Source organism: Oenanthe melanoleuca, chromosome 1 (genome assembly GCF_029582105.1).
Source record: "Oenanthe melanoleuca isolate GR-GAL-2019-014 chromosome 1, OMel1.0, whole genome shotgun sequence".
Taxonomy (NCBI): Eukaryota; Metazoa; Chordata; class Aves; order Passeriformes; family Muscicapidae; genus Oenanthe; species Oenanthe melanoleuca.
Genome location: NC_079333.1, coordinates 86,538,071 through 86,553,934, shown reverse-complemented (window position 1 = coordinate 86,553,934; position 15,864 = coordinate 86,538,071). Strand labels below are relative to the sequence as shown.

Genomic DNA, 15,864 nt, shown 5'->3' with positions numbered 1-15,864 from the left:
TACACTGAATGGCAATTTATTTGGAGTGTATTTTGATTATGCCACTTTTTGAGGGATAGTGAGCTAATGTAGTAGTTTTTTTTGTTAATCATGCAGTGTCCAAAGAACCAAACAAGAAAGATACATCCTACTTTTTTACATGTTAAATTCCAGGAATGTTGTTGTGAACTTATTTTCCCTTAAATTATAGCTAACGTTATGATTCCATCAAGTTTATATACTTTTCACTGTATGTTGGGACAAAAGAATTACAAAGCTTTTGGCAAATGTTTACTGCCAGTTGGTGCAGCTATATAAAATGTCTTGAAGGTTTGGAATGATTTATTGCTTATGGTAAAATTTGCCTGATTTCTTACAGGCAGTCTTTGGAAACTTTTTATTATATAGTTGTTTACATACTTATAAGTCTATCATATAAAGACATGTACTGAAACAAATGTTTGTATTTGTTTCATAAGCATCTTCCTGTAATCTATTATAAAGTTGAAATTAAATATAGAGAATGTTTTAAGTTTTTTAACTCAAAATTTGTCAATCATTTTTAATAGTTCATTTTTATAAAAGGATTTTCAGGGCAGGTGGTAGTCTTTTTAAATTTATTCACAAACAATTAACTGCACAAATACTGTCAGCTGCCTATTCTAAGACAGTAGTCTTTTTATTGAAACACAAATAAACTTTTCTGTAATATTTTATGAAATATAAAGAGACTATAATTGTTTGACTTGTTTAACCTTGGCACTGTTAGTTTTTATTAATAAAACGCGCATGGGCATTTTTAACAAGCTCTGTGGTTTTTCTAATTCTAGGATTATTTTAGAGCATTTCACTTCTCCTCACAAGACCTAGCATTAGCTGTCTTGGGATGCTGCAATTGTGCTGCAGAGGGCCCAGAGTTTTTGCTTTGATTTAGTAATTTGCCCTTAGAGCTCTTGATAACTTAAAATGCAGAAGGCAATAACATACCCGGTGTATTCTCTTCTTTCACACCTCCTTATTTCATCCATGTTGCTTCCAGCTTGACAGATCACTCTTAGTACTCCAATCTAGCTTCTGTTTAAAATCCCATGCCTAATGTCCTAACTTTTCATCCCATATTCCTCAGTCCTAGCTTTATGTCATATATTCCTATGTCCTCAAAAAATCTGCTTCCCATATTCTTCCTCCTTAAACCATTTTGTTAGATCACATCCTCTGCTCTACCTGTAAGAATGTATTGAACTGGCTCTGTCACTGCAGGCTACATTCAGGATTTGATGCTTTCTCAAAGTCCATGGAGTCCCTGAAAAGTTTTATTGCATGTGCTGACTGTGGTAAGGGCTCCTGGATGGATTTAAACCCTGTGGTAAATGTGAAGTGTGTTACTTGCTTTTATTTCTTGAAGGGATTATGCATAGACAAATGTGCTGTGGGAAGGTGGGGATATGGGTGATGAACATAGAACAGCTAATACACGCTGAAGGTTTTCAAATTGTATCAGACTTTGTAACATGAGTGAACCAAGCAAATTAGTTGGTGGGACTGGGGAAAAATCTGGGGGAAGAGGAGGCTAATGGAATGTTTTCCTTCTCAGTGAAGAGACCATTCTCTGCAGTGATAATGCTGAACACAGGGTTCTTGTGGGTGAGACAGTTGATTCAAATTGTCTTTGATGTTGAATAGCAGTTCAGTTTGCAGAGGATCTTAGATTATTCCAGTTTTCCCTTGCATTCTCCAGTATATGATCCAAGGTTTACCTGCAAAGAGTGAGTAGAGGGTTGTTAGGGATGGAAGGCTGAAAGAATCTGGCAGTTTTCTTTTGGTTCTTACTGGCAGAATAGTTCTCAGGCAAGACAAGGTCACAGTGGGGCTGAAAATGTGACAAAACAAATATTCTTAAGATGTTTGTTTTTCTCTTTTTCTTAGTGATGAATCTGAACTGGAATTTGATAATTTAAACATTGGTGTGGTTTTGGAAGAATTATTTTTTATTATATTTGTCGCTGAACTTGATGATCTTAAAGATCTTTTTCTAAACAGTTCTATGATTCTGTATAACCTTTGTTTTGGGAGAGCTTTCTAGTAAAGGTAGCAATCAATAACAAGAGAAAGTCTATAGACTTTTTTAATAGTTGCTTGATTTCAAGCGGTCACTTGGTTACAGTGTTCAGGTGAAAGCAGAGAAAAAAAAGACAAAAGAGACCAATGGTGAGGGACCAGATTGAGATGAGGAGAGGAAATATGAAGAAGTAGATGGAGGGAAGTAATAAAGAACAGATTATAGCAGGGTCTTTGCAAAGGAACATAAAAAGAGAAGGTGTAATTTGGAAAGAATGAGGAAAAAAGGAGAAGACGAGTCAAAGACTATAAGAAAGAGCAGCAGTAGAAACTGTTTTAAAAAAAGAAAGGTAGAGAAATACATATTTAATAATGTCAGGTGTAGCATGAAAGGAACTGAAAAGTGAAAGATAACTTTAAACTGTGTGGTTCCAATCTGAAAAATGTGGTTGCATATGTACAGATGGAAAATGAAGATTAAGAGCATGAACAGAACGTAACAGGAAATTGTGACAGGAAATTGTTGAGGAAATCTGTGGAATAAAATACTGTAAGAAGATAAAAACTAGAATTCAGTTTAAGAAGGATAAAATGGTGATAAAGAGAAGGAGAATTGTTATAAGGGCTCAGTTTGGGGTAAAACGTGGCAGGAAAGGAATGTACTTTTAATTTCTTTACTTAGCCAGCACTTTTTTGTGATGTGAAGAAGAGGAAAAGAGAGTTTCAAAGTGTGTATTTATGCCTCTGAAATGGTCCTGCAGATAAATCCTGGGAGCAGTGTGTGTCTTTTGTGCTTTCTGAAGTGTTGCTGAGCTTTGAAAGACTGTATTTTGACATGTGTAACAAGTTAACTGTTTCACAAATAATCTCTGTTGCTTTTCCCATAGGAATTTGTCTTAACCAAAGAGAAGCAGCTATGACTTCAGAAACTTATGTTTTTGGGGTTTTTTTAGCCTTCCTTCAATGAAAGGTGACAAGTGTTGCATAGAAAAAAAATAAGTGTAGATGATAGAGTATTGACCCTTGACTGATGCCCATTTATTTATTTGAATGAAAGGATGAACCTTTATTGAAAGGATGTACTGTCACAAATCTCATTTCTTAAGCAATGAATACACAGGTTGTAAAATCTTCATATTAATGAGAAATCTGAAAATGGGATGCTGCTTTAATATAGAAAGGGCAAAAGTTCAAAAAACCCAAAAAAACTAAACTAGCCAACATGATGTAACGCTACTGGAATGATCACCAGTACAAAGGACAGCATATACAGTTTTTTCCAGATAGATTTACTGTAGGGATTTCCTTTCTCTTACCTGCTTATGAGAAGTGTAGTAGGCCATTTGTCTTTATGACTACATTGAGTTAATCACTTGTCATCACTTCTCAGCACTGTCTACTTCCAGAAAGGATGAGGCTGCTGTTTGTTGAAGCCTTGTCATTCATTTATCAGGAAAAGCAAAGATGAAATGAAATGAAAGCAGCCTTTTCATGTTGCTTTTTCCTAAATTTAGGATTTTTCCTGACCTTTGGTTTGTCCTTGAGCTTCCATGGATTCTGGTGGGTTACCAAAATGCTCAGTGAGCTGGGGCAGCTGCTGTATGAGGAGAGGCTGGCTTGTTCAGCCTGGAGAAGAGGAGCCTCAAGAGACCTAAGGCCACCCTTCCAGTGCTGCAGGAAGGTTATTCCAAGGTGGAGCCAGTGCACAGTGGTGTGTGATGGGAGGATGGAGAGACAGCACACACAGGCTGAAATGGGAGAGTTTCCAGCTGAATATGAGCAACAGTTTGGGATGGTCACACTGTGGAGCAGGCTGCTCAGAGAGCTTGTGCTGACAATCCTTAGGGTTTTCAAGACCAGACAGGAGAAAAGCCCTAAGCAATGTAGAGTCTGACCTCACAGCTGAGCATGCTTTGAGCAGAGATTGGACAGGAGACGATGGGAGATGCCTTCCAGCTGGAATTACCATATGGATCCTGTAGAAGAGAGAGAAAGTAAAGAAAAAACATGTTAGAAGACGTCAGTGTTGGGAACAGACTAACAAGTGGGTCATCTGGCTTGCCAGACTAGTCAGAAAATGAATGGAAACTCAGCTCATCATGGGAAGCTGTCAAAAGGTACTAAATGATGGAAAGGGTGATTAAATGAGTGGGTAGAAGTGAAGACTGTCTTCAAGATGAGGTTTCTAAGAAGCAGACTGATGCTGCAAGCAGGATGAAGAAGGGCAACAAGCAGCAATACATGGATGTTTCTGACTTCAAGCACTTGGTCACACTGGAAGTTCCTGTCTGGTGTGATGATGGTTCTGACCTAGCACCATCTGCCTCTCCCTCAGCTGGGACCTGCTCTCCTCACATTTTTTAAACATCAGCACTCTGTGAACCAACAGTTGGGAAAAATCATGATGATTATTGATGCACAGCTTAGCTGTGGTAAAGACACAATGTTCTGATATGGAAGAGAACACAGAAGGGAGGCTGGTGTTAACTGAAAGTCACCCATGTAATGCCATTGCAAGTGCTTTTCTTTGTTCTGCCATGACCTTTTTGTTAAATTTTTGGATGTTTTCAACATGTTGAAATCCAAACTTAGGCTGAAAAATTTGATCTTCCTTTATCATGTTGCTGTGTACACATCATGGTACATTGCTATAAATAGTGCCATTTCATCAGCCCTACTTGGTCAGAGGATAAGAATTGTAGCATGTTAAAAAGACAGCAACATTGCAGACTACAGGCAAGATTCCTGTTCTTTATTCATGTAAACTTGAGAGAAGTTATTAAAAATAAAGCAGAATATGAAGCACATACTCTTAAAACAGGCAATTCCAGTAATTAATGTTGGGCAACTTCTGATGCTGATTTTTAATGAACCTTAGAATAGTTCTTACAGACTAAAATAATGCTTGAGTGCCAGTGTTTGAAGTGTGAAAAAGTAAAAAGTGTCAAAGATGTGAGGAAGTCCTGTCCAAATGTGTGTGGTCTAGAGATCAGCCCTGAATCTTGTATTAGAAAAAGTGTTGAAAGAAACAGCTAGAAGAAAATTAGAAGCCTGGAAGATTAATTGTTAATGACAAAGTACAGAATAGGTCTTAAATGAATATGGGAGGAGATTGCAAATGTTTAGCTGATTAAGGAAACAGGTCTATGCTTCAGCATATTTAAACCATTCTTATTTCACTGCATTCATTGCATTTAAAATACGTTTTTCAGTATCTCCAGATTGTATGCTAAGAGGTTATGAACTATTTACTGCTGAATCAGTTTTGTGGCATTATCACTGACTGAACAGTTCATCAAGTAAGATTGTACTTCTGTTTGACAATTTCTTCAATAACCCAGAAGAAAATCTAAAAATACTCAGAAGTAGTACTGCTTAAAAAAGAAGTAAACAATGAAGAGGAGAGATTAATGTGAATTGTTTGGCAAGCAGATCATGTCCAAAAACGTTATGGTTAAACTCCACATCTTGTGAAGAAAGAATTCAAGGTACACTAATGGGAGCAAAGACTGCTGGAAATGTGGGATCCTGAAAAATGATCCAGGGCAGCAAGGTAGATTATAACTCCATATGTCTCCTACACTATTTCATGAGGAATTTGCTAATCTGAGTTTGGATGTGTAGGTAAAACTAATAATGGATTGGAAAATGGTGTTACATCCAGATACATTCAGTGAGACCAGTAGTGAGCAGCTGCATACTTGTTAGCATCATCATCATCTCAGAAGGATGTTGGAAAAACAAGGAAACACTGAGAAAAAAAGCCCTTCCCCCAGTTATTTGATTCCTAAGGTCAAGATCTATTACTGTGAGACTTAAGGAGGTCTTATTTTGGCTTGTTTAATAAAAAGAAAGAAAATGGAGAAATTACTGTATTGTGTCAGGTCACACAAAAGATACCATTTCAACAGGCTCATCAATATCTGGGGAAAAGTTGACAAAAATTTAAGAACTGGAACTTGAAATCGGAGTAATTAAAATGAGTTACCTAGTTGGTGATAGTAATAAACCCCTGGAACATATTTTTGTTTGAATGATGACATTCCCACCCTGGTAATAATAGGACTACAGACAAATAGTGTTTCTCCAGAATTTAGTTCTTTCTCAGAGGTGTAGCAGGATCCTAAAAAGGGAATTTTCAGCCCAATTTCTGCTCTTAAAAGAATGAGAAACTCGGCACATTCATTGTTACTGCTCTGGTAAAAACAATTGGAAGAAAAGTGAAACATCTTCTTCCCCAGTGAGAAGAGTCTTTCAAATCAAATTGAAGAAAAGGGCACCTGTTCTTTCATGCATATATTTATTTTACTATAAACAAAATAATCTTGTTTGAGCTTAAGGTTTTGTGCCTGAAAGAAATAAAGCTAGTGAAGGGAGCTTATGTGCACAGCAGAAAATAATTTCTGCAAACATTATTGATGTAGCTGTTACTTTACATCCAATTACTGAAAGTAGCACATGGTTAGACAGCTTTATTTGTTGCAGAATCAATTTCTCCTTGACTTTTATTACAGGTAAGAGATTAAAAACAGCTCTATGAAATGGTGGGAGGAATTCCCAAGTGCAATAACAATGACTTCATATGAGACCATTAAGCAAAGACTCAATTATTAATATCTAGGACTTGGCAATTCTGAAAGGTAGAGGAGGCTTTGAACTTGCTGTAGTCTCATAGCCATAGCACAAAGTACTTTAAGCATCAAGGTGCTTGTATTCAGTGTTTTTCTGCACTGTATTATTTTAATAACATACATTAGGACTTTGCCACTGACGTGCATACTGATAAGGAGGTGTGGAAAGTGCATCTCAAAGCAACTGCTGTGTTCTCTGCACTGCTCTTCAAGAGTTTTATTTAACACCTTTAGCAGATGAGTCTGGAAACTAAAATTTATTGGATATAAAAATTCATGGTGTTAATATACTGGTTTCATGGCCCATTTTGCCTTGCCTGTGCCTTTTCCCCTGGCTAATCTTGCTGTTGCACAGCTGGTAGGAAACAGGGCAGAGTCTGGCACTGAGAGCCACTGTGGTGTCTGACACTGCCTTCCTGGCCCCTCCACTGCTCCAGAGGCAAGGACTACACCACCCCCATCCTAGGTGATCTGCAGCTCACTAAACTCAGGAATTTGCATTTGCTTGCAATTCGTTCTTAAATCTGTTGTTTCAGTTTCCCATGCAGCTTGATGGGCTCTTTCCCCCTTTATATTGATTGATCTAATCAAATACTGCTACTATTACAGCTAAATTTGTGTATAATCAGTGTATATGATTATATCTAGATATACCTAGATACACATAAGTTTATATTTATTCTTGAATGTGTGTGTATCTCTCTCAGTGAATTGGACTCTTGCAGTGAAAGTGCTCAGAAGACTGAGAAATGTGTGGTTTCAAATTTGAAAACAAGGCTTTTAAATTAATTCTTTGACACACCTTGTGCTAATGTTAGCTCCTAGTCTATAATGCTTGTCAGTCTCAATTTACTGTGACTACACAGTAACTTGCAGCTGCTGCTGCACAGCTGGCACTGTACAGCAGTCTCCAGGTGAAGGTGATGAGGCTGGAGATGTCTTAGAGGAAATACCTCTCTTCATTTCTTCCCTCTCATTGCTGGTGTTTCCTGCTTCTTGGCCTCCTTCCCCTGGATTCAGCTCCTTTTAGCTTGTTTAGCTTTTGCCAGTCGTGCTTGTTGGGCCTTGGGCAGGATGCCCTGCCTGTTTTCCTTCCCATTCTTATTTTGGTCTGTATCTTGTAGCTTCTGTCATTTGTATGCCTCCAAAGTGCAGCTGTGCTCACTAGATGACATGCTTGTAGTAGTGTTGGGCTGTGCATGCAGTAATCAGTATTTCAGTGTATTTGCATGATGGGCATTCTGCTATTTAAGTGTGCTTGCATTTGGGGTTTGGGCAGGCTAATATTAACTACACTTTTCTACTTCACTAGCCACAAACCTTGCTCTTTGTTGTTATTATTTCTGATTTCAGTAAAGAAAGAGAATAATCTCAGATGGCTAGAAGTTCAAGAAACATTTAACTTCAGGATGGCAATCTTTGTAGGTAGAGAACCAGATTTGGTGGATCTTTTTTGATGTCAGAACACATCATGATGACTGGCCACTGCATTGCCCAGCTCAGTGCAAGCTGGAGATACCAGATACAGTCAGGCAGAGTCTGCCCTTGCTGGAGCACCAAGCAAAGAGTTCTGGGTTTTCTTGGAAATGTTTAAATATTCTGTTTGTAGACATCATTTAACCAATCTTGAACACGAGTTACTGTTTTGTTATCAAAAGTATTTTATTGTTTTCCATGTTATTTTGGAAGGATGCACAGGGTGAGACCTGTGTTCTAAAAAGGATGTCAAATTGATTTTCATTGTCTCTTAGAAGAAAGGCAAAGCCTTGCTGTAAAAATTGAAACAGGAAAGGCCAGGGGAAAAAAAAAGTTTTGATATGAGGAAGCATTTTCTTACTGTTTTTGAAATGCAGAATTTTTCTAAGAAAGGCTCAAATATAATTGTTGCTTTGAAGATAAACATTCCCCTCCAACTGGATTCTGTCTACTGGCTGGGTGGCTGGCTGAATGTTGCTGTAGTACAGCAGGTGATCTGTTACATCTTCTTGCTTTCTGAAATGTCCAGGCAGTGAAGCTGTAAAATTATATCTGCTCTTGAAATTTTTTTTTTTTTTTTTTTTTTGGGTGCAGTGTTTATTCTCTGGCTGGAGCATCCTATACTTCAGGTAACATAAACATACTATACAGACACAGCAATCCTGTCTCTTTGTATTATATGTGCTACAGTCAGACTTCTTAAAGTTTAAATTCATTTAAAGATTTAGTGTTATTTTAGCATCTTCCAGATTACTCCAAGTAACCTAAAACTCATCATTGCAATACAGGGCTATTCTACTGGATAAAACAAATAAAACCATCACAAAAACAACAGACACAAAACAGCAACAAAACAAACAAACAAAAGCTCCAAACAAATTGCAGCCTCTAGTTAAATGAGCAGTTTCCTGGAGGTAACTGGATGTTAAAGTCTTATCAGTCATTTTTATTAGGTTATATACATAGAGGTAAGTGGTACAGTGAAATCTGTGAGCTGGAGGACAGATTTCAAGTTCACTTCTTTTGAAGCCATTAATTTGTCAACTAAAAAATTCTGACTCAGCTGACTAGTGCAAAAAAGCCAATGCATTGGGATAGAGATAATTTTAATACATTTTTCTACATCCTATGCAAGAGACATGGAAAATTTAATTACTCACTAGTATTTCAGAGTATTGATTTCAAGCTATCTGATTTCTCAATAACCAAGATTTAGTATCATACATCAATTATTTATTATGGTTTGAAAAGTGATTGAAAATGATTGTTTGAGTCTATACTTATGTTCTTTGAAGGCACAGCTGCACCCTTTGGGGGAAACTTGTTTTGTACAAATATTTGCATGAAGGCAGCAGCATCCTGTAGCCATGAAATATTAAGCTATGTACATTGAGATAATCTTCATCTTTCCATACTGAGAGTAGGATCTTGATTTTTAGCTCTATAGGCCAGCTTCAGTAGAAAATGTCTCTTTGCACTGTAATTTATATGGGAAGCATAGTGAAAAAATAAATATAGATGAATGTGATAATAGTTAAGTTTACTCTTCATACATTTTTCAGGAGTGTCTCTGTTGCTGCTCAGTCTTCTATTTTCAGTTTAAATTCCACTTTTCCTTCGTACGGATCGTAAACATTGTCAAAGGTAATTCCAGCTCCAATGATTTTGCACACTATTTTAACTTCTACATTCCTCGTAATGTTGAGAAATTTCACAGCTACCAGGGGATTGCTGTAGCTGGGCTAGGAGGAGAAATGAAAAAAATATACTTAGATTTTACACTACCAGCTTAAAAATGAGGTGTTGAAAGTAGCCTCTCCAGTTCTCATAGGATTGCAAAGATGCTCTGTATGTTTCACGTTGCATAAAGAGAAAGAAAAATTAAAAACGGAGGCACCCACCTGAGCCTTTTTCCCGTAGTAGGGGAAGTAGTGCAGGTTGAAGGTGCCATTCACGGGGTAGTAATCCACCTCCAGCGGGCGGGACTCCTCTCCCTGTTTGTGCGAGAGAGGAAGAAGCTCTGTTGGTGAGAAACCATCGACCAGCCCCAGGCAAGTGTTCCAGGGCTGCTGAGTGCGTGTTAAAGCTCAGGTTCAGCAGGCTGTTTAGCACCAGTCTTATTTTTCAAATAAAAGTGGGAATCTCCCGCTGTTACTATTGCCAAGAGTGTCCTCTGATGGCAGCTGGGCATTCGGTGAGTTGGACCTGCTGAGAGCCTGAGGGAGCTGCACTGAGCTCTGAAAGTCACTGCAGGGAGCTGAAAGCAAACAGTAAATGTTCTCTGCAGCCCGAAAATGCACATTTACAGGTGATTTAAAATAAAGCAAACTTGGAGGTTTTTTCCCTTAGCGTGTCAGCTGGTGCAAGAACTTGCACAGAACTGAGAATATTCCAAGCATTTGGGATCTGATTTTCAGAGCTGCTGGGGTATTTTTTCTGGTCACCACTGCATTTTCGTGCTCTCAGAGCTGCAGTCCTTGAAATGTGTGAGACCCCCACCTCATACCCTTACCACGTATGTGCAGTTCACCCTTGGTGCAGTGCCCCTGCCGGGGTAAAACTTGATAATCTGAAAGAGAAAGCACATTTGGTCATCTTGGAAATTGTTCTGAGATAAAGCTGGGCAATCAATATTTTAAGAGCTGAGCTTCAAAGGAGGCTTAATATGTTCCTGTGTACGACTCTCTCAAACAAATCATCACATTTATGTAGGTGGAAAACTGTAGTGGCTGGATATTTAGGAAGCAGGACTTGGCATTACTTGGGATGAGCACTGCTGATAGTCTCTGGCCAGAGCAAGTAGCACTGCACCTCTGAGTCCAGCTCATTTACCCACCCATACCACCTGCCCTTGCTGATGCCCAGGCAGCCAGGGGTCTCTTAAAGCTGTTAATTGTGTGTCAGTGAAGGAAAAGCTGAATATCCATGCTTTTGATCTTATCCTTCTTAGAAAACCTTGGTTTTGGCAGAAAAACCCTTGGGTTGGTTTGATCCTACAAAACTAGTGGGGTTGCATCCTGTAGAGGCAAAAGTGAAAGGAGGTAAAGCCCTCTGGTCACTATCCACATCTTTTTCCCTGCTGGGGATGGCCCCCAGTCTTGCTAAGGAAGGCATTTTTGGAAAAAGCTTGTTTCACCAGCCAGAATCAGGGGCACAGCTCCCCTCTCGGTTAGGAGGAATTTGGGAATGCCTAAGGTGCAAGCCAAAAAACAAATGCAGTGGTTTTGTCTGCATAATAAAAAAGTCTCAGGATTTCCCTGGTAACTCTAGAGCTCTGTCTGACACATGATTTTTGATTCCCAGTAGAAAGCAGAGTTTAGACCCCATGGCAGCAGAGACACAGCAACTCCCCAGTGGAGACTCAAGCTACTCTTTATTTTTTCTGCTCAGCACCTTGAACTTGTACTTACCCTGTTCATTTTTATAATAAAGCAGGGTTTTCCTTCTGGGTATCCAAAAGTTGGGTCTGTGATGCCAGAGCAGTTTTGAAGCATGTCTGAGGTAAATTTGCAGGATAGTTTTGTTTTATTTGGGCCATCAAAGGTGTCCTGGATGAAGTATGTATTATTGGTGCAGTTGATGTTCAGATGCTGAGCAGCTGGTGTATATGCTAGATGTGCGAAGGAAGAAAGAAAAAAATCCTCTCTGAAGCTTTTCATATGCAAATTATACATCCCAACACCAGGCTGGAGATTCTATCATGGGAGACTATACTTCAAGTGAAGTTTGGCTTAGATGGAACAAGGAAAGTTTAAACTGTATAGGGGTTTGCTTCAGTTTTGTTGTGGTTTTTTTTTTTTATCAAAACAAAGCAAAAGAAAAGAGATCAAATTAAGACAGCTTGTGTTGATAGCTCCATATAAAGTCAATTTCAAATATAATTTTTCTCAATATGTGTGTGAGAAACATGAAGAATTGCAATATTGAGGCTCAATAGGAATATGAATGTGCTAAGACATGAACAGACAAATGGAGCACATAACCTACTTTGACTTTATTCCCTGAAGACACCATGCTTTATGAGATTTATTATGGCACTTTGATGTTTGCAGTCACAGACAAATTAATTAGATTAATTTAGATGAGACTATTTTTGAAGACTTTTTGTCCTCTCTTCAGACTTTCTATTGGTCTGTTTTTTTAAAGCTGTTTAGGATTAAACCAAGTAAAAACCCTGAAGCAGAGCCTGGATTTTTATAGATGTGTACCTACATTTGATTTACAGATTCATTAGATGATTTGCTCATCCCTTTCAGAAGGTGCACATTCCACTCAAAATCTGTGATTTGAGAAGGACAAATGTAAAATGGAAGCCCTGACCTAAGGTTCTCCGACCTAGTATGGGAGATAAGGCAGCACCTTGTTTCAGGATTAAGCAAGAAACTTCATTTTTACCTGTCAGAAAAGTGTGAAGAGTTGTCACTAAGCCTTCCCAGGTTTTGTTGTCAGATACGTTGTAATAAATTTGTAGTCCTCTATCCCCATAAACATCAGGTCGTATGGTCACACCTTCAGGAGGAGGAAAGGGGAAGACAAAGCCCAGGAGAGGTGCCAGGCACAGATTTGTTTATTTAAATTGACAGTAGCAATTATGCTGCATCAAGACCCTCCAGCCTTTTTGGGGAGGATTTAACCATGTTAACCATGTTAACAGAAACCACCTCAGCTGTGAGCTGTTCCATCAAAACCCTAAAGCCTTTGCTGCTGCTGAATTATTGTCCTTTCACATATATCCATGCTGTTACAAGAACAGCTGGTAAAATCACCCCAGCAATTGCACTGGGTTTCCCCAGGACTTGTTAGCAGAAACAGAGATATTGGGTTAAAGAAGCAGATCATATGTCAGCATGAGAAACAACTTTTGAAAAAGCCACACATAATATGTCACAGGAAGTATTTTCCCAGCAAACACCAAACTTGATGAAATACTGGCAGTGGAAACTTCAAAACACAAAACCATCTGACAGAATAATTTTCAGGGCTGTTTCTTTTCCCTCCCATTGTAGAAACCAGCCATTGGAGTGTGAAGTTTTAGCAGTGCACTGATAGTCCCTGAGCATCTCATATCTGTAAATATCTGTATTCCTAATCCCATATTGTTGTCTTATTTTTACTTCCTTGACTACTGGCACAGCACATCCTGCTGGCAAGGTATTCCTGCTTTCCCAGGGACTTCCCATGGTGAAGCATGGAAATACCCACCCCAGGCTGCTCACCCCTTCACCACTACATCTTGCTGGGCACCTCAAAGCCCTCTGTGGTGCTTGGGGGTTTGGGGTAGAACCTGGGATTTCCCCAGGAACTGACTCTGTCCATGGGGAGAGAAGGTGACAGGCAGGCATTGATCATCATATTTCATCAGCAAGATGAAATAAACTAATATATAGATACTAATTTTTGTATTATATATTCATAAATATATGGATATATAAGCATATTCATATGTTAATACGTAAATTAGTATGCCAGATTTTTTTTTAAGCCTGAAAGACTTAACTTTTAGAGGTTAAACTTTGCAGGGATTGTCTGGGCAGGATTGACCTGATTTACTCCACGTTGGTCTCCCCTCAGCCCTGGCTCTGCCCATGCCTCTCAGCCCAGCCCAGCCCTACACAGCTGCTGTGGGACCCTGGCAGTACCTGGGGATTTCAGCTGGTCTTGGTAATCCGGCTCGTAGGGATTAATTGTCCTCATTAAACAGTAAATGGAGAGTGCAAACAGCCCCGACATCACCACGTAGAAAGCCAGGTAATAGAGGCTGATCCACACTGTGGAAAAGAACAAGGGCAGAATTTCAAATTCTGAGCAAGGCTGTGCAGTGCTCTCTCTGAAGCCAGGATGATCCTGGCAGCAGCTGTCTCCTTTCCACCCTTGTCCCCAGGAAGTTCTCCCTGTAAAGGGACAGCTGCTTTGGAGAATTTACACTCAAAAATATTCTTATAGAAAAAAATTGTACAGTTCTACAAGGATTTTTGAAGGAGTTGGTGCTGAGCTTAGATTATTTAAAGCTTAAAGGTTATGTGGCATCTTCAAGTAATTTCACATATTAAAACCATTTCTCTACTTATTACACATGGACTAAGCAACACAGATGATGGGGTGTTTTTTGACACCTTGTGTTATTTGGATGACAGATGACAATACTTCAAGGCATGTTGGTTTTAGACCCATAGTATTTCACTGCCTTATACAGCTGAACTCACCACCAACAAAATGTGCCATCTTGCTGCTTTATTCTGCTGTGAGATGATGCATGATTAAAGCTGTGTTTCTGTCTGTATGTGCATAAAGTGCCTTACACATGGCTGGTGCTGCAGCCAGTGGTTGTTTTGGAGGGGTGCTATTAGAAACCTCTACTTGTAATCTTGGTGCCTTGTAGCACCTTCTTCTCTACCAGCTGGAAAGGCTCACATTTCACTTGCATCATCTGTAAAATTCTGGATTTAGGAGTAGCCAATAAACTACATGCACAGGCAGGAAAAAAATCACCTGGAAACTTGCAGCTACTCCTACAGTCTATGGGAAGAGTGTGGATCTTCCTTACAATGGTCCTGGCTGCCCTTCCCAGAATGTGGATCATAGTACAGATCATCATTGTAGACACAAGTCTGGCTGTGGGGAGGGAGGCTCAGCTGAAATACTTGCTAGTATAAAATACATGCTGGTATGAAATACCTGCTAGTATGAAATACATATTAGTATGAAATACATGCTAGCATGCAGTGATAAGAAAAAGATCTACTGAGCAGACAATAATTCAGAAAGGAATTTCAGAAAAAAAGACCTTGTTTCCAAAGAATTGGAAAAAGTCACCAATTAAGCAAATTTCTCCATGTATGTGAACCCCCTTTTAATTAATAATGTCAAAACCACACTGAAACCATCACCCCTAGCTAATAATAAGTTTCCTGTTAATGTGTTAATTTTTCTCCTTTTGAAGTATTTGGTTCAAAACCACTTTGAAGTCATACATTTGCAGGGACTACATGGATCAATGTTTTGATCTACTCGATCCAGCTCAGAGAACTGCCCAAAAATGGCTTAGAGGCACATATGAGAACTGCTGGCTTCAACACATCTACATTGTGTTCCACTCACCAGGACAACATCCCCTCCCCACAGTTTTTAAGCACACCAGAAGGAAGGTGGAAACCTACCCCAGTTAATTAAGGACCTCCCCAGGAAGAGCTTTGTTTCTGGATTCCAGACAAAACGACGGAAATCTGCCATGCGCTCGCTGCAGGTCTTCTTTTCATTTAAAGTTGCCATTTTCTCAGAAAAGTTCCCAAAAATGTGTCCTCCTTGGAAACTGAGAAATTCAACTGGTGCCCAAACAGTCGACCAAGAAAGACTTTGGGTTTTATACCTTCTTCTCTACTGAAGGTCACCAAGACTGCTTCCTGTGCCAATGAAAGCCACTGCTCACCACTATCAACCTTTATAAAGACTGTTGATAATGCTGGCAAGGGAAAGTTTGTTCCTATCAAATGCCCTTCCCCTTTCTCTTGCCTGCCTGAGCAGGTCAGCAGAGTTACGCATTTTGCAAAGTGCCAGGAGGGTTTGTGATAGGCTCGGTGTGATAGCTGTTATCAGAGCAGATAAAGCAATGGAGAACTTGCTTCTCTCTGGGTTTCCTTTTTTTTTTTTTTCTTTTTTTTTTCCAGGTAACCTGCAAGTAGTAGATACAGTTCTCCAACTACAGTGTGTAGTCATTTGTTGG

At 39.2% G+C, this 15,864-nt stretch overlaps 1 protein-coding gene across 1 annotated transcript; it reads right to left on the bottom strand.

The window, feature by feature from the left end:
- Positions 1-9,627: 9,627 nt before the first annotated feature.
- ATP4B (ATPase H+/K+ transporting subunit beta) lies at positions 9,628-15,413 on the bottom strand. The gene is made up of 7 exons (XM_056482449.1): positions 15,302-15,413; positions 13,784-13,912; positions 12,540-12,653; positions 11,555-11,754; positions 10,657-10,713; positions 10,046-10,138; positions 9,628-9,886 (listed from the first exon to the last, which is right to left on the bottom strand). The coding sequence occupies exons 1-7, from the start codon at positions 15,411-15,413 to the stop codon at positions 9,725-9,727; spliced, it is 867 nt and encodes a 288-aa protein (XP_056338424.1). The 3' UTR covers positions 9,628-9,724.
- Between the last annotated feature and the right edge of the window lie 451 nt (positions 15,414-15,864).